We start from the raw sequence: 18,000 nt of genomic DNA on the forward strand, positions 1-18,000 counted from the left end.
CAAACTGAGGTGACTCAAACATAAACAAATACTCATTACCTCATACGTGTGGCAGAATCTAGGTATGAAGACATTTTCTAAGAGCGAGAAAACTTGTTCATAGGCTTCAAAGAAACATCGCATTTGTTGTAGCTTCACAACTTCCTCATAGGGGCCTTTAGCAACTACAGATGAAAATGTGAGGCATGTCAATAATAAATATGAAAATAATTATAGAAAAGTTTAATATTTCAGGATTCTGATATCTGTGTCAGCAGCATTTGTCTGGTTTCATTTGAGTTTAGAAATTAACAAAAATGGGGCCTAGAACTTGAATGAGTCCATACGCCTAGTGTGCTGTTATTTGTTGTTTATGTATATTATTATTATTATTATTATTATTATTATTTATTAGATTTGTATGCCGCCCCTCTCCGTAGACTCGGGGCGGCTCACAACAATAACAAAGACAATGTAAGAACAAATCTAATAATTTAAAAAACACTAAAAACCCCATTATTAAAAGCAAACATACACACAAACATACCATGTATAAACTGTATAGGCCTGGGGGAGATGTCTCAGTTCCCCCATGCCTGATGGCAGAGGTGGGTCTTAAGAACTTTATAATCATAATGCTCAATATATATGTATATGTATATATAGATATATATACACATACATACATACATACATACATACACATACATAATTATATTACAACTATATAAGTTATCCAGAGACATCATTTGTAAGCTGGGTAACTAACTAACTAACCAACCAATCAACCAACAAACAAACTATCCTAAACAAACAAACAAACAAACAAACAAACAAACAAACAAACAAACACAAACTCACACACATGAGTGGGAGACTTTAAAGAATCCCAAATCTATAGTTTAGGTTAGGAAACTGAAAGGACATCTCAAAAGAAACTATTGCAAATGATTTCTGTATTGCTGTCAAAAAGTTAAGTATACATTTCCATGAAGTCATCAGAGGTCAACTTTGATTTTTTACTAGGGCACCACATCTGTTTGTTTCTCATTTCATGGAAAAGTGTTGTGGGGTTGATCAAGGTACAAAGATACAGCAATTATTCATTTTTTAATAATTAGGCAATGCTAGAATTTCCTTATTATATGCTCATTGAGCAGAGCAAGCCTTTCCCAATATATCCTGTGTAGTTAATGGTATCACTATGCCCCAAATTCTCAATATTGCTAAGACATGTTCATGCCAACATCTGTATTATTCTACATCAAGTAACATTCAGGAACAAAAAAAATGAAGCAACTTCAAATACGGTTTTCTTTTGATTTCACTTACTACTTTGTATCTCTTCCACAATGAAAGGATCAAAATTAATTTTGTCAGCGCTTTCATCTAAGCAATATGTCTCATAGATTTTCTTGACTTCTTCATGAAGGGACATTTTCTCAGAATCTGATAATTCTGCCTGCAAAATTCTATTATTAAATTGCTCTGTTGATTGGGATAAAAAAAATTAAGAAATGTATTGAGTTCAGACACTTTTCCTTTGTTAAAAATGTTCTTTATATATTCTGAGAGTATTAAGGTACCTACTAAATCCATAAACATTGGATTATGATAACCACACAAACCCCAACAATTAAAACAAATCTGCTTTGGGATCCCTGCCATATATTAATCCCTGTAAAATTTAGAATAGGAAATATTTCTAATGACTTTAAGTTCTATCTTTGGCCAAATATAAAGTTAAGTTTAATCAAAGTTAAAATGTTGCTTCTCTTAACATTTTTCCCAAAACCTCTTCTGGCTAATTAGCTAAGCCAAAAAACCAACTATGGAAAGAAAATTAAAGGGGGGGGGGGGGAATAAAAAAAGAGAAAAAAATAAAAGACGTAAAATACAAAACTGCTCTACTTTATTGACATGTAATCAAACTTTTTAAAAATAGAAAAAGAGCTAAAACGTTTAAAATGCAAATACGTTAATCCTTTGCTTTAAAATATTCTCAATAGTTATCCCATCAACTGCAATTTCAATAGTAACACTGTTGAACAAGCATCAATAAATGTATTTGCTAGAAATTATTTGGCTTCATCTCTCTTACTAAGAAGCAGAGAGGTTCATTTGCCAAAAAAAAGAATGTGAATCTAAATTCAGGATTGAATTTGGCCAGTATGAAGATTTGGTGGCTTCCTGAGAGAATATGAAATTCCATCCAACTCCATGTAAATGAATCTAGACCAGTGATGGCGAACCTATGGCACTGGCGAACCTATGGCACTGGCACACAAGCCATTGCCCTAGCTCAGCTCCAGCACGTAAATGTGCACCAACCGGTTGATTTTCGGCTTGCACAGAGGCTCTGGGAGAGCAATTTTGGCTTCCAGAGGGCCTCCGGGGGGGAGGGCATTTTTACCCTCCCCAGGCTCCAGGGAAGCCTCTGGAGCCTGCAGAGGGTGAAAAACAGGCCTACAGGGCCCACCAGAAGTTGGGAAATGAGTTGTTTCTGGCCACCAGAGGGCCTCCAGCAGGGCATTGAAGGCAATTTTCGCCCTCCCAAGGTATTGAATTATGAGTGTGGGCACTCGCACAGGCGTGATAGTGTGTGCACACACACTTTTGGCACCCAAGGGGAAAAAGGTTTGCCATCACTGATCTAGACCTTCCCAAAGTTTTTTGAGGTTCTTTAGAAAACTATTGAAATGCATATAATCCACAGGACTTTGGGAGCATTACATTAAGGGACACTTTGCTAGCACTGCTTTTACCACTTGAGATACAACCAAAGATTCTTTTAATCTGCAACAACTGCAACATCACAGAGTAGAAGTAAAAAAACAACAACCAAACTCTAGAGTTTATATTAATCAAGTCAGAGATCGATTTAAGGCAATTCACAAGGCAAAAAAAAAAATCAAGTGAAACCAAATTGTGCATGAGTGGTTAGAGAGACGACAACTCTCAAAACATTAATTCTCTCTTCAGGTTATAAAAATGCTTTTGAAAGGAGAGCATGCCAAAATTACTAATCTAACACTTTACAAGGGTGGGAAAGCTTCATATTTTTGGCAGGCCAGGAGATAATTATTTCACAAATGACAGGATAAAGATTTAAGCCCACGTGGGAGCTTCCAATTGGCATCCATCAGCTACTACAATATAAACAGAATGCCACATTTCAGTTCACTTAAAAACAAACCCAACTACCTTATTTTAAGAAATATGATTTTGATCCATAATCTGGAAAACTTCAGCAAAAAAAATCCTATATCGTTCCAAATTTATACTTGCAATGTAAATAATTATCACTTGAAAAATTAAGTTAATATTTTCTTTTACTCCTTATCTTTTTTTATTTTTTTTATTTTTCTCTTTTCATTTTGGAAAACAATAAAGAATTTTTTTAAAAAATTAAGTTTCCCCCTTCTTTTCCTTCTTTTAAGATTTTATGCATTAGATAATAAACTTTAGTGTGGAAGCCACTTTATCCCCTCTATTTTGCTAACACAAGTTTAAGTGCACTGCAGAAGCAACTTTTTATTTTTATAATGCATTTTTACTTAATGTAACTAAAAAGATAACATATTGAGGAGAGATTTCTTACCTAATTCCAGGTAAAACTGCAATACGTGTACTGTTCCTTCTTTCTTCAAAAAACTCATAAATAGAAAGAAAAGCTCCTGCTTGCCGTCAAATTCTTTCAGTTCAAAGTGCAAGGCCTTAACAGAAGATTCAATATGGAATTTATTTCTAATTATCCACACCATCATTTTCTAATACATATACACTTAATGTGCATGTTTTCACACTTACAGAAGGCTTTTTGTTTCTAGATTCTGCAAATTTCTGCAAGAAAGGAACCAAAGGTGAAGCAGGTTCAGTTGCTATTTCAGGCTGTAAGGGGAAAAAAACCAGAAAAAAAATCCAGCATCCAAGAACAAAACCGCATGATTTCACAATTACTATAATAATTTTTTTCTTGTAGTACTCACTGGACTATCATCAATGAAGATAAGTATCAAGTGGTTCACAGTATCCTAAAAGAAAAGACAGGTATATTTAAGAGGTAGCTGAGACAAAAGGTACCTCATGTTATACTTAAAGTTAAACATTGCTTAAAGACTCTAAGCTCCACCATTAGAAGAATTCGGCACTACTGCCCTACTTCCAACTTGTGTGAAAGACTAATTTGGAAATCAACCAACATCTTTGTAAAACTGAGAGGTAAACCACCACTTTGGGGCCTACAACCACATGAAATTCCACCTAACCACCTGCTTCCTGTCCTACATACTCAACAAGTGCAGTTAGGGTGAGGCTACCAGATTTGTAATATAAATATCCAGATTATCTCTACATGGTAGCAAAGAGAGTGCTATTATCTTTTTCTTCCTCTGCTCAAGGATGAATGGAATATCGGTAGTCCAAGACAGGGGTCTAGTAGAAGAACAATAGAAACATAGAAACATAGAAGGCTGACGGCAGAAAAAGACCTCATGGTCCATCTAGTCGGCCCCTATACTATTTTCTGTATTTTATCTTAGGATGGATATATGTTTATCCCAGACATGTTTAAATTCAGTTACTGTGGATTTATCTACCACGTCTGCTGGAAGTTTGTTCCAAGGATCTACTACTCTTTCAGTAAAATAATATTTTCTCATGTTGCTTTTGATCTTTCCTCCAACTAACTTCAGATTGTGTCCCCTTGTTCTTGTGTTCACTTTCCTATTAAAAACACTTCCCTCCTGGACCTTATTTAACTCTTTAACATATTTAAATGTTTCGATCATGTCCCCCCTTTTCCTTCTGTCCTCCAGACTATACAGATCGAGTTCATTCAGTCTTTCCTGATAGGTTTTATGCTTAAGACCTTCCACCATTCTTGTAGCCCGTCTTTGGACCCGTTCAATTTTGTCAATATCTTTTTGTAGGTGAGGTCTCCAGAACTGAACACAGTATTCCAAATGTGGTCTCACCAGCACTCTATATAGCGAGATCATAATCTCCCTCTTCCTGCTTGTTATACCTCTAGCTAGGCAGCCAAGCATCCTACTTGCTTTCCCTACAATATGGGAGAAAGGGAGGAAGGAACTAGTGAGGGGGGGGGGGGAATGCCACAACTTGCACTAACCACCTCTACTTCTGGTCCCATACTGTACACTGAAGCAGCAAGATGCTCTAGAAATAGCACCCTCTATACACCAGCCATAGAAAGTTAATAAGAGTAGGTTATCTACGGTTAGATTCCCATCTAAGACTGGTGGAAATCAAGAACCTGAGAATAAGAGAAAGTCTAAGTTTAGACAGTTCCGAGGAGGATGGTATTTTGTAAAATAGGATGTTCAGCTGTGATAAATTCAATATTTCCAGATATCTAGAAAGTCCTTTAGATATAACTCTTAAAGCTGCAATCAGTTACTATTATATAATTACTCAAACCCCACAAAGTATCTTTGTCATATACCGTATTTTTCGGACTGTAAGACGCCCCAGTGTGTAAAATGGATGAAGATTTCAAAGAGGTAAGTAAGGAAAAAAGTTCTTGTCCTCTGCAGGGCTCCCAAACCCTCTGTGCACCCCAAAATATGGACTTGTTTTTCACCCATTTTTTTGTAAATGGGTTTGAGAAGCCTGCGGAGAGCTCCTGGGGGCTGAGGGGCTGCCTGTTTTTTGCAAAAAACGGGGGTATTTTTGCCTTCCCTCAGCCCCCAGGGATCCTTTGCAGGTTTCCCAAATGCTCTGTGCACCCAATTTTTGCAAAAATTGGGATGCGGGGGTAGGGCTTCAGTAGACCAAAACTGGTTGTATTCAATGTATAAGTGTCACGCTGAATATTTGCCAGCACCTCAGTGACATTCAGTAATGAAAGAGTTAACTATGTGTGCCTTACTAAGATCCTCCTATTATGATGTAATATCCTGCCAATCTCACATCACTTCCTCCTTCTTCTTCAGTTCTCCATACTTTTCTCTTTCTATCCTCCATTATGTAAAGACGTATTTTTGAGTTGTCCATCGAGACATGTTTTATTTCTGTTTTTATAATAAAAATATCTTGCTTTGAACAAATGACTAAGGCTTTTATCCATCAGCTCCGCTGTGTTAAGGTCCTAACAGACTTTAATCACTCACAAACCGCGACAATAAGATGCACTGACATTTCTATTCCTTTTAGGGTAGAAAAAGGTGTGTCTTATACTCCATAAAATATGGCATGTACTTACATAACAGTTCCATTCTGCAAAACCTTCTATAACCTGATATTCATGAAATTCTTCTACCCATTGTACTACTTTGCATGAACATGTAATACAATTTTATAGCCCTTAGATACAGCTTATAAGAACATTTGGGTAAATCCAAATGTATATAAAATGATAATGTGAATTTATTTAACTGTCTAATATAGTCAACTTAGAGGTTTGTCTACCTGACCAAGCTTAACCACCTCCCAACTCTTCTCTAATGTTTGCTCTTTTATGCTAAAATGGAAAAGATGAGGAGATAACATTAAGATAAAGAAAACTGATATTCTACAGAAGCAATTCTCGGTGTCACAAATCCGTTTCCTTCCCCAACACTTGAAGCTGCAGTAATGGAGTGTAAGGATGCAAAATGTAAAACTGCACCTCAGATTTTTCAACGAAAACTCCCTTTTTATAACCCTGCAATCCCTTAATTTGGGGTATAGTTGGGGTGACTATATGTAGCTGAGCGTTTTACTGGACAGATGAACTTCCTGGCACCCTGTGGAGTTTGCAGGTATTTTTTTATTTGTGCCCTGATAGAGAAACATCTGTCACTGTCTAGGATTGAACTCTCGATCTTCCAGGTGGGAGGCAAGCATCTTAACCTCCCAGCCATCAAGATTCTTTAACAAACACCTCCTAAATTGTGCCTAGCTACCATACCTGACCTTTGTAAACTATAGCTCAATTGGATATAAAATGAGATAAACATGAGATTATCTTTTTTTAAAAACTTTTTTCATTAAAAATCTAAGTTCTCATTGAATCCCTTTCTCCTTTATTGTATATTTCATAAGCCACCACACACCTGCTGTAGCCTACACAAACTACCTGGAGCTTCTCAGCACTTGCCACAGTAGTTCTCAACCTGGGGGTCGGGACGCCTTTGGGGATTGAATGACTGTTTCACAGAGGTGGCCTAAGAAATTTGTCTTTTCCCATGGTGTTAGGAACTAAAGCTTCTATTCTGGCACCTTGGAACATACTTTTACAATCAGACCAATCAGGTGTTTGGGGCCACCACAATATGAGGAACTATAAGGTTGCGGCATTAGAAAGGTTGAAAACCACTGACTTACCGGATCAGCTAAGTAATCCATAGAGGGAAGGAAAACGGAACCCGATAGGATTTCTCTTATGAGTAAAGTGAATGTCCTAGAAAGAATAAAAGGCAATTTTATGCGGTCATATATCTTCTTCATAAGCTGTCATTAAGTTAGCCTTCAAATTAAATTGGTATAAAGATTAATTTAACGCACTGTTAAATAAATGCATAGATACACAATTTCTCTTACACATTTTTTCACAGAAAATTGATTTGCACAGACACACACCCCTTTTTCTTTTTGGTAGTCTTTATATATCCACCCACTTAACCTGACTTTGGGGGCATACAAAAGAATTTCAAGAAGTTAAAACCAATAAATAAATAAATCCCCAGTACCTGTCACTAAAATCAAGCAGACAATACATAGCAAATACATCTGAAATGTATTGTAAGTCCTAAAGTTGGAGACTTTACTCATTAAGCCTTGGGAGCAGGTGATCCTGTAATAGTGTTCTATACCACACACAGGGCATTTATGATGACAGCAGCCAACTGTAGATCTAGGTCAAATTGAAGCCTTTGTGCACTTGATTCCTGCCACTGAGCTGAAGGGACCAGAAAATTACAGTGCTTTAATGATATCCTCCATTAATCTTCATGGCAATCTGAAGAACAATTACCCAGTCTCAACTTTTCATGTAACAATATACAATGGGGAAGGAAAACAAACTATAGACTGATAGTCTTATCTCTGGATGGAACGGAATAATTTCTTGCCTGTGTGCCATTGTTTCTTCTTGACGCTTGTAAATAATTTAATGTGCTGTCATGGCATACATAGAGAGAAGCCAGATACACTGAAATATATAGCTTGGCACTACATACTGTATGTGATATAAGAAAGAAACAACAATTCCAGATTTGTAATTTTCTTTCCTTCATTCCTCATGCTGCCCATATGACTGTGTCTGGGCAGGGCCTCCTCACAACGTGTTATAGCTAAGAACGTCTTATGGCGGGATCTCTGCCTCAAAGTGATGTACATCTCGCTATCGTTGGGGTAATTTCCTGGGGTTTCTTTGACAATCAAGGCAAGCCGCAGAACTGAATGGATAATAGTTGAAGTGAGGGTAGATAATGTGAATCCACATAAAATCTATGTGAAGAGTTGAAGTTGCAAGTAAGCTTTGTTCCGCTGTAAAATACTGCAAGATTCTCACTTTTGATCAGGTGACTGCAAAGTTAAGAGGTTAACACTGCTTTGCCAAAAACATAATCTTGAATGGATCAAATGGCTAATCTCTACCACTTCTGAAGCTAAAAATGTTGAGGCTGTTCCTCTGTTAGTTGTTCAGCAGAACATGCTTCAATGTAATAGACAATTGAAAACAACTTCCAGAATAGTTAAGCACCTTCTAAACAAAAGGTTAATTAAAAGCATAATATAGACCAATGTTTCCCAACCTTGGCCACTTGAAAATATCTGGACTTCAACTCCCAGAATTCCCCAGCCAGCATTCGATGGCTGGGGAATTCTGGGACTTGAAGTCCAAATATCTTCAAGTGGCCACGGTTGGACGGTTAGGAAACACTGACATAGACTATCAAGGTGATGAACATATCCAATACACCTTCCTACTACTATTTTCCTCACAACAACCCTCTAAGGTGGGTTGGACTGAAAAAGAGTGACTGGCTTTGATGCCAAAGGTGGGACTAGACCTCGTGGTCTCCTGTTTTCTAGCCTGGTGCCTTAATCACTAGACCAAACTAGACCACGAGACCAGGTAGTAGAAGTCCTGTTCATAAACTAATAGGCTAGGCCAGGCCTGCCAAATTGTGCAGGCTCCCCCCACCCCAGTTCCACAAAGGCAAAAAACATAGTGATACGTCACAATACGGCCTATGATGCGAGTGGGTTTGACACCCCTGGGCTAGGTGGTCCTCAAACTGGACTAGTGGCATAATTGCAATAAAAAATCTTTCATTTCCAGCAAGCTATGAAATAGAACTTCCTCAAGATCCCTCAGAGTTTGTGATATTGAAAAAAAAAGATATTGCTCCCTAGTGGTACTAGGGAGTCTGTTCCAAATCTGGGACTTGTACATTCACTTCTGATACAGGCATTCACTTAGAAAAGAAAGCCCTTGATTCTAGCACTGATTTTCTCAACACTAGAGGCAAAAGTATGAGCAGGCATGCCTTTGAAAAGGAATGGTTGTTTTTATAGTGTTCTCCCCGTATTCTCCGTTGAATCTGGACGTTAATTTTATTGGTGGACATCTCTAAAAGCCTTGGCCAAAAAGATATGGACTTCCTTATCTAGTTCATCCCAAGAGGCAGAATTCCACTAACTATCTCTTAGCTCTAGAATTTTGCAAGAATTCTCTGCAAGAATATGGCAGAGAGGCAAGTTCTTATTTAGGGCATTCGTATAAAACAGGGGTGTCAAACTCACTGTTGTCACGGTGGCCTCACGTCATGTATCAGACTTTACTCTTTGCTAAACCAGGCATGGCCAGCACATGATGCATCCAGCCCATGGGCTGGGAGATTGACAGCCCTGGTATACAACATGATGAAATTCTAAATACAGTGGTACCTCTACTTATGAACTTAATTCCTTCCGTGACCAGCTTCTTAACCCTGCTGTTCTGTTTAAGAAAAGTAACAAATCTTATGTTCCCGGGTCACCCTGACCCGGACCGAAAACTCTTCATTTGCAGTGCTTATGTTTGGTCTTTTTGAAAGCTTTTTTCACTTGGAAAGTAGTCTGAACATTTCTGCACACAATGATATGAAAATTGAAATGAAAAAAGTAAATCTTATTGGTTTATTTTGCGGATATAATGCACGCCCCCCCTGTTTTTGTGAAATTTTTTTCAATTTATGGATAGTTTTGCTTGCAAAATGCATTCTATTTTACTAAAGTTGGTATGGGATTGGTAGCTTGAACATTTCTGAACATAATGATATGAAAATTGAACTGGAAAAATTGATGCATATTGGTTTATTTTGTTGATGAAATGCACGCCCCCCCATTTTTTTTAAATAGTCTTCACTTTATGGATAGTTTTGCTAGCAAAATACATTCTATTTTACTAAAGTTGGTGTGGGATTGGTAGCTTGAACATTTCTGAACATAATGATATGAAAATTGAACTGGAAAAATTGATGCATATTGGTTTATTTTGCACATAAAGTATGCCTCAATTATTTCAATTTATATAAACATTATGCTGTTAATTTCAAACTTACATACTTTTTTTTAGTAAAATGGATTTGTTTCATAAAATTAGTTCTCTGGCTACAATGTGGTTGATTTTCAAAAGGATATTCCAAATATTTCTAGACAAATATGTATAAACAGTGACAATAATGGCACACAGCAAGGCCGAGGGGGGGGTGGCCCTTTTGTGGCAAAAATAAACCAATAAGAACCATTTTTTTCAGTTCATTTATATTTTTCTTATATTCAGAAATGTTCAATTTAGTATATCAAACCTTTTGGGGGAAAATTCCTTAGGGATTTGTAGCCTTAAAAAATAGAAATTGACACGAAATTAAAAAAGGATGGGGGGAGGGGCTTTTTGATCAAAATAAAAATATAAGTCTCAATTTTTCCAGTTCAATTTTCATATCATTATGTTCATAAATGTTCAAACTAGTTTTCCAGTTGAAAAAGTTTTCAAAAAGATCAAATTCAAGTACCTAAAAAAAATATTTTTGGTCCGGTCACATACGAACAGAAACAGATTCAAAGTTATGATTTTTTTTTGCCCAGAAAACAATTAGCCACCACCCCAAAAATATTTTTTGATGATCAGCATTGTTAAATTGAGTAAATGAATGCCTAAGATTTTAAAGAATATTTCAGATTTGGAGCATAAAAAAATAAAAAGTGAAAATGGTTGCAAGCAGCCAAGGGGGGGGGGGAGGCCTTATTTCTGATGTTAAAAAACCAATAAGAATCATTTTTTTCAGTTCCTTTATATTTTTCTTATATTCAGAAATGTTCAAGCTACCAATCCCACACCAACTTTAGTAAAATAGAATGCATTTTGCAAGCAAAACTATCCATAAATTGAATTTTTTTTCACAAAAACGGGGGGGGGGGGGCGTGCATTATATCCGCAAAATAAACCAATAAGATTTACTTTTTTCATTTCAATTTTCATATCATTGTGTGCAGAAATGTTCAGACTACTTTCCAAGTGAAAAAAGCTTTCAAAAAGACCAAACATAAGCACTGCAAATGAAGAGTTTTCGGTCTGGGTCAGGGTGACCCAGGAACATAAGATTTGTAACTTTTTTTGCCCAGCAAAAACTAAGCCCCCCACCCCCCCCAAAAAAATTCTCATAGAGAGAACCCCTGAAATGATGAACCAGCATGAAATTTCAAGTTTCAGATATGCAGGGAAAATTTTTTGCAGGGACTCAAACTTGGCTTCGGGTCACATACGACCCGAACAGAACAGCAGGGTTGTAGAAAAGTTTGTAAGAAGAGGCAATTTTTCCCATAGGAATCAATGTAAAAGCAAATAATGTGTGCGATTGGGGCAACCACAGGGAGGGTGGAGGCTCTGTTTCCTCCCAGGAGATTCCTAGAGAGGCCCCACAGAGGCTTCTCCCTGCCTTTTCCGGCCCTGTTTCCTCCCAGGAGATTCCTAGAGAGGTCCCACGGAGGCTTCTCCCTACCTTTTCTGGCCCTGTTTCTGATGGTGAGATTAAGGTTTTTATGTGTAGTATGAGCCAAGAAACTATCAGGTAACATTGGCATTACCCAAAATTGAACAAGTAAAGTGGAAAGAAGCAATGGGCACAGAAATGAAATCCATGGGTGAACATAAAGTGTTCCCATCTATGACTCTGCCACATGGGTGTACAAGTGGGTGTACAAAAAGGAAGTACTACCCAACAATTAGGATAATAAAGCAAGATTAGTGGCACAAGGTTTTTCACAAAGGAAAAACGTGCACTATGATAACATATTCGCACCAACGGTGAAGAGTGAAAGCATAAGGTTGGACTAGCATTGGCAGCGGCACATGGCCATAAAATTTGGCATTTTGATATACAGTGATCCCCCGCTCGTTGCGAGGGTTCCGTTCCAGGACCCCCCGCAACGAGCGGGTTTTCGCGAAGTAGCGCTGCGGAAGTAAAAACACCATCTGCGCATGTGCAGATGGTGTTTTTACTCCCACAGCGCTAGCGAGGAGCCGAAGATTGGGGGGGGGCGCGGCTGTTTGCCGCCGGCATGGAGGGCTTCCTAGCAGCCCCCCAAACCCGGGTTGGGGGTCCGGGGGGCGCTGGCTCTCGCCGCTTTCGAGCTGAATCCGGGAGCGAATTCGCTCCCGGACTCAGCTGGAAAGCGCCGAGAACGAAAGGCAAGGAACGGCTTTTCCACGCCGTTCATTCTCGCCGCTTTCGAGCTGAATCCGGGAACGAATTCGCTCCCGGACTCAGCTGGAAAGCGCCGAGAACGAAAGGCAAGGAACGGCTTTTCCACGCCGTTCATTCTCGCCGCTTTCGAGCTGAATCCGGGAGCGAATTCGCTCCCGGACTCAGCTGGAAAGCGCCGAGAACGAAAGGCAAGGAACGGCTTTTCCACGCCGTTCATTCTCGCCGCTTTCGAGCTGAATCCGGGAGCGAATTCGCTCCCGGACTCAGCTGGAAAGCGCCGAGAACGAAAGGCAAGGAACGGCTTTTCCACGCCGTTCATTCTCGCCGCTTTCGAGCTGAATCCGGGAGCGAATTCGCTCCCGGACTCAGCTGGAAAGCGCCGAGAACGAAAGGCAAGGAACGGCTTTTCCACGCCGTTCATTCTCGGCGCTTTCGAGCTGAATCCGGGAGCGAATTCGCTCCCGGACTCAGCTCGAAAGCGCCGAGAATGAACGGCGTGGGCGGGCGAAGGGCGGGCGGCAGCGAGGAGTTTGCGTGGGCGGTGGGGAAACTCCTCGCTGCCGCCAGCAAGAGGGGGAAGACTCAGGGAAGCCGCCCAGCAGCTGATCTCCCGGTTGCCATCTACGCATGCGTGCCCACGGGCACGCATGCGTAGATGGTATTTTGACTTCCGGGTTGAAAAATAGCGAAGTACCCTGTTCGCAATGGTTGGGGACGCAATAAACGGGGGATCACTGTAACCACATTCCTCAGTGCAGAATTAGAGGAAGAAATTTACATTGTTCAAGCACTAGGGCATGAAAGCAAAAAGCCTAACACTGTATATAAATTGAACAAGGCCATTTATGGACTGAAGAAGTCAGCCAGAAATTGGAATAGCTGTATAGATACGGCATTGAAGGGTCTTGGGTTGAAGAGTTGCAAGGTTGATGGTTGCATATACAGTGGTACCTCATCTTACGAACGCCTCTTCTAACGAACTTTTCAAGATACGAACCCGGTGTTTAAGATTTTTTTGCCTCTTCTTCCGAACTATTTTCACCTTACGAACCCAAGCAGCTGCTGCTGGGATGAAGGGGTTTCTTTTTTTCCCCTTTTTTGAAGAAAGGGAGGGGCAGCTTGGAGGAGGAAAGATTTTGCAGAGAACAACGTGCTTGCAAAGGCACTGAAAGGGTGTCTTTTGAAGAAAAAAAAGGGAGGGGCGGCTTGGAGGAGGAAAGATTTTGCAGAGAACAACATGCTTGCAAAGGGTGTCTTTTGAAGAAAGAAAAGGGACGGGCGGCTTGGAGGAGGAAAGATTTTGCAGAGAACAGCTTGCTTGCAGAGGCACTGAAACGGTGTCTTTTGAAGAAAGAAAAGGGAGGAGCGGCTTGGAGGAGGAAAGATTTTGCAGAGAACAACGTGCTTGCAGAGGCACTGAAACGGTGTCTTTTGAAGAAAGAAAAGGGAGGGGCGCCCCCCTTGCCTTTCTTCCTTCCCACTCACCCTTTAGCCTAGCCTTGCTTCTTCCACCCAACCCCTTTAGCTGCTCCTCCCTGCCCTCTGTTCGCCTCCCTTCTAAAGTTTGGGATTTTCCTGAAGGATTTGCACGCACTATTTGCTTTTACATTGATTCCTAAGGTACCACTGTATACTGGAAAGTTAAAAGGTGGAGAGCACCAGGGGAAGAATACTAAGTTATTCGGTTTTATGTCTATTCCAGTCATGAAGGGAGGAGTGTCAGTATGTGAGAGTTCATGAATTGGAATAGACATGGTAACAGGTCTGCCAATGGGAACTATTTGGTGATCCAGATGGCTCGGAGCAGTACTTCTGGATTCTGAGTTCTGGTTCTGCCTTCAGCTGTATAGTATTGTATATAAAGAAGTATAAATGAACCCTGCTGAGTTATTTACTTATGTGCTGGTTGGATTGCTGCAAACCCTAACATACACTGATGGCTTTTCATGAACACTAAAAGAATAAACTATTCAAAGTTCATTTATCTATTACAAATTAAGACTTGTAGAGTAATTCGCCCATAGCAAGATTTTCTGACGTGTTAGCTTTTCTATTTTACAAAAATAGGAAATTAAAACACACTGTAAGTTAGAGCTTCATAATGTAATAGGAAGTATAATATACCCGCAATCTGTTGCTTTTGGAAGCAGAATATAGGAAAAAAGAAGTTCAGTAAGTTTTCTTAAATAATTGAGTTCATCTCTTCTACTTCTCAAAGCCACATGGAGTGATGGTCCATATTCTTCTAAAGCTGCTTGCTGTAAATATTCTGTATTTTTTACTGTAGGGAAAAATTAAATTCAGTAAAATTCATATGAAAATTCATTTCTGACAATATTTAGAATAAAAATAAAAGCAAATCTAAGAGCAGAAAAGTCAATTTATTTTTAAATAAAAGGTATGCAATGTTTAATATTACCTTTTTGTCTAGCTTTAGCTATTACTTCTATATGCGTCATTGCTGCCTTCAGCATTCTTTTTGTTATAACAGTTGGAATATTCACCTGAAGAACAAATAGAAAGATAAATTATTTGCTGTGTTGCAACTAAAAAAGTAACTGTGAAATATATTTCATTCATATTATTCCTTTGCTCTCCCTACAGCTTATAACACACCATCAAGATCTTGGGAAATTAGGAAATCATTTAGAATTATTTTGGAGTTATTTTGCAAATTTCATTAAAACATTCAGAAGAAATAAACAATTATTCTTTCATAATTCTTAAAAACTCATCACTAAGTAATTTTCACTGCTCTACTAAACTTTCCCCAATATTTTTTTAAGAACTTCACAAGTATTAAATTAATATAAAACATTATGTTTATAATGAGATAATATCTTAGTTCACTATGCTTATGCCTCAAAGTCATTAATTAAGTACAGCCTCGATCCCATCCCTATATTTCTCACCTTGTAAATTCTGCGAAGTAACACAGATGCAAAAAATCGCAATGCTACTCTTAATTCATCCACAGGTGATTCATCGTCAGTTATCTCCCTACAAAATTTCAAAGCAAAATATAGCTCCATCTTAGTTTGGCTGCACTTTGGTTGATTGAATTTTATCAGACAATAATATTAATTTTTATTTTAAATTTATATGAGTTGGTGAACTTTTTCTTATTATACATTTTATAAACTTTATATTATTCCCTATGTATCTGATCTGTAAATCAACAAACTTTGGGTATTCCGAGATCTATAAACGTAAACACTAATACAGTAATATGAGTTGGTGAACTTTTTCTTATTATACATTTTATAAACTTTATATTATTCCCTATGTATCTGATCTGTAAATCAACAAACTTTGGGTATTCCGAGATCTATAAACGTAAACACTAATACAGTAATACCTCGTCTTACGAACTTAATTGGTTCCCGGAGGAGGTTTGTAAGGCAATAGGAACTGGCCGTCCGAAACGTGGACTCCAGGAAGGACGTCTTCGTGACGTCAAAGCTCCGCCCATGGAATTCCCTATTGGGATTCCCCACCTCCGTTTGAGCCTCCCGACCAGCGGGGCTTCTCAGCATCCTCCTGAACCCGAACGCCGACCCCGAACATTTGCTGAACTTCCGTGTTTGGCATTCAGGAGAACGCCGAGAAGCCCCCCGGCTGTTTCAAAAGGCGACAGCCGGGCAGCGGGGCTTCTCGGCGGCCACCCGAACCCGAACTTTTGTCGAACTTCCGGGTTCGGCGTTCGGGCAGCGGGTTCATAAGACGGAAAAAGTTCGGAAGAGGCAAAAACTTTCCGAACCACTGTACTAACAATTTGAGAACTTTACTCAAATATGCTGTTCATAATGTTGAAATAATTCATATATGCGTTCAGAAGATGATTCTTGATAACGATTTTTGGGGGCCTTTCACCTTTTGGCAGAGGGTCCATCAGAGGTCTCTTCCTGCCAATTATGCAGATGCTCAGAGCTGCCCAGGCTCGGAGAGGCCTATGTATGTCAGGAGCACTGTTCTAAATATTTTTCCTTTTAAAAAAATCTGAAGAAGTTAAGTACCAGTTGTTCTGGGCAGTTTTAAAATCAAACCTATTTGCAAACATAGTGATAGGCAAACATAGTGGGAGATTTCATTTAAGGTTAATGATAGTTGGACTATCTTTGCTATATTTGATTATGGTTATGGAGGATTTTTTTACCTTGCTAGTAAAGTTGATTTGATTTCTTCAGCACCTAATGCACTCTATCTCAAAAAATGAAATATCAAAAAATGTTTTCAAAAGTTGCAACCATTTGCATCTTCCATTCTAACCAATATGAGAAATGACCTTTAGTTATTTAATTAGTTTTAGATTAGTTTAAATTTAGGGTTTTTTTTAAATTGAACTGTGTGTGGTCTGAATTGGTACAATTGAAATAAGTTTTGTTTCCAAATTGACATGTCCAAACTTAATTTTAAGATCAGCATATATATTTTGCATTATTTATGCATTAAAAACATCCCATTCTAGTGATGACTTCTGCTATTCAAAATGCTTTACTTTTCTGCATAAAATACGATTTCTGCATAAGTGTCATGTCTGTGAATGGTTTCCATAAAGTGCAAAGTTTAAATAGTATCCCAGAATGTCAGCAGTTAAAAATAATTTTATATTTCTTTAGATCAATTTTATGTATGTACAGTGGTCTCTCGATTTTTGTGGGTTCGAACTTCACGAAACGGCTATACAGTGGTACCTCGAGATACGAGTTTAATTCGTTCCGGACCTGGGCTCTTAAGTCGAGCAGCTCTTATCTCGAACGACTTTTCCCATAGGAATTAATGTAAATAATTTTAATTGGTTCCAGCCCTCAAAAAACTCACAAAGTTAGTCTAAATTATGCAGAAAGGACATGTTTTTAATGAAGAAATGTACATGTACATATAAATGAATAATGAAGTTTCTTTCACTTAACTTGTAAACTTTCTTAAACTTTTAAATTTACATATGTTCAACTTCTCTGCCACCCAATCCTGTAGGACAGAGGTCCCCAACCCTTTTTGCACCAGGGACCGGCTTTAAGCGATCAAGAGAGGAATGGGTGAATGAATGGACGGAGGGTGGGAAGGAAGGAAGGAAAGAGGGAAGGGACAGGAACAGAGGAAGCAAGGAAACTTATGAAAGGGGAGAGTAAGAGAGGAATGAGTGAAGGGAGGGAGGGAGGGAAGAAGGTGGGAAGGAGAAAGAAAAGAAGAAATAGAGGAAGGGAAGGTAAAAGAGAGAAAGAAAAAGAGCAAGAAAGAAAGAAAGAAAGGGGGAAGGGACAGGAACAGAGGAAGGAAGCAAGGAAACTTATGAAAGGGGAGAGTAAGAGAGGAATGAGTG

General features: G+C 38.8%; 1 protein-coding gene across 1 annotated transcript in view; it reads right to left on the reverse strand.

Annotated features, from left to right (window-relative positions):
- Nucleotides 1-18,000, reverse strand: part of SNX14 (sorting nexin 14) — a 45,949-nt gene that overhangs the window by 23,106 nt on the left and 4,843 nt on the right. Inside the window, exons 5-13 of the mRNA XM_070764544.1 lie at nt 15,590-15,677; nt 15,097-15,181; nt 14,802-14,958; nt 7,306-7,381; nt 3,969-4,013; nt 3,790-3,870; nt 3,581-3,695; nt 1,312-1,467; nt 40-164 (exon numbers count right to left, since the gene is read on the reverse strand). Of these exons, the coding sequence (XP_070620645.1) occupies nt 40-164; nt 1,312-1,467; nt 3,581-3,695; nt 3,790-3,870; nt 3,969-4,013; nt 7,306-7,381; nt 14,802-14,958; nt 15,097-15,181; nt 15,590-15,677 (928 nt within the window). The remainder of the gene's footprint in view (nt 1-39; nt 165-1,311; nt 1,468-3,580; nt 3,696-3,789; nt 3,871-3,968; nt 4,014-7,305; nt 7,382-14,801; nt 14,959-15,096; nt 15,182-15,589; nt 15,678-18,000) is intronic.

This window comes from Erythrolamprus reginae, chromosome 1 (genome assembly GCF_031021105.1).
Source record: "Erythrolamprus reginae isolate rEryReg1 chromosome 1, rEryReg1.hap1, whole genome shotgun sequence".
Taxonomy (NCBI): Eukaryota; Metazoa; Chordata; class Lepidosauria; order Squamata; family Dipsadidae; genus Erythrolamprus; species Erythrolamprus reginae.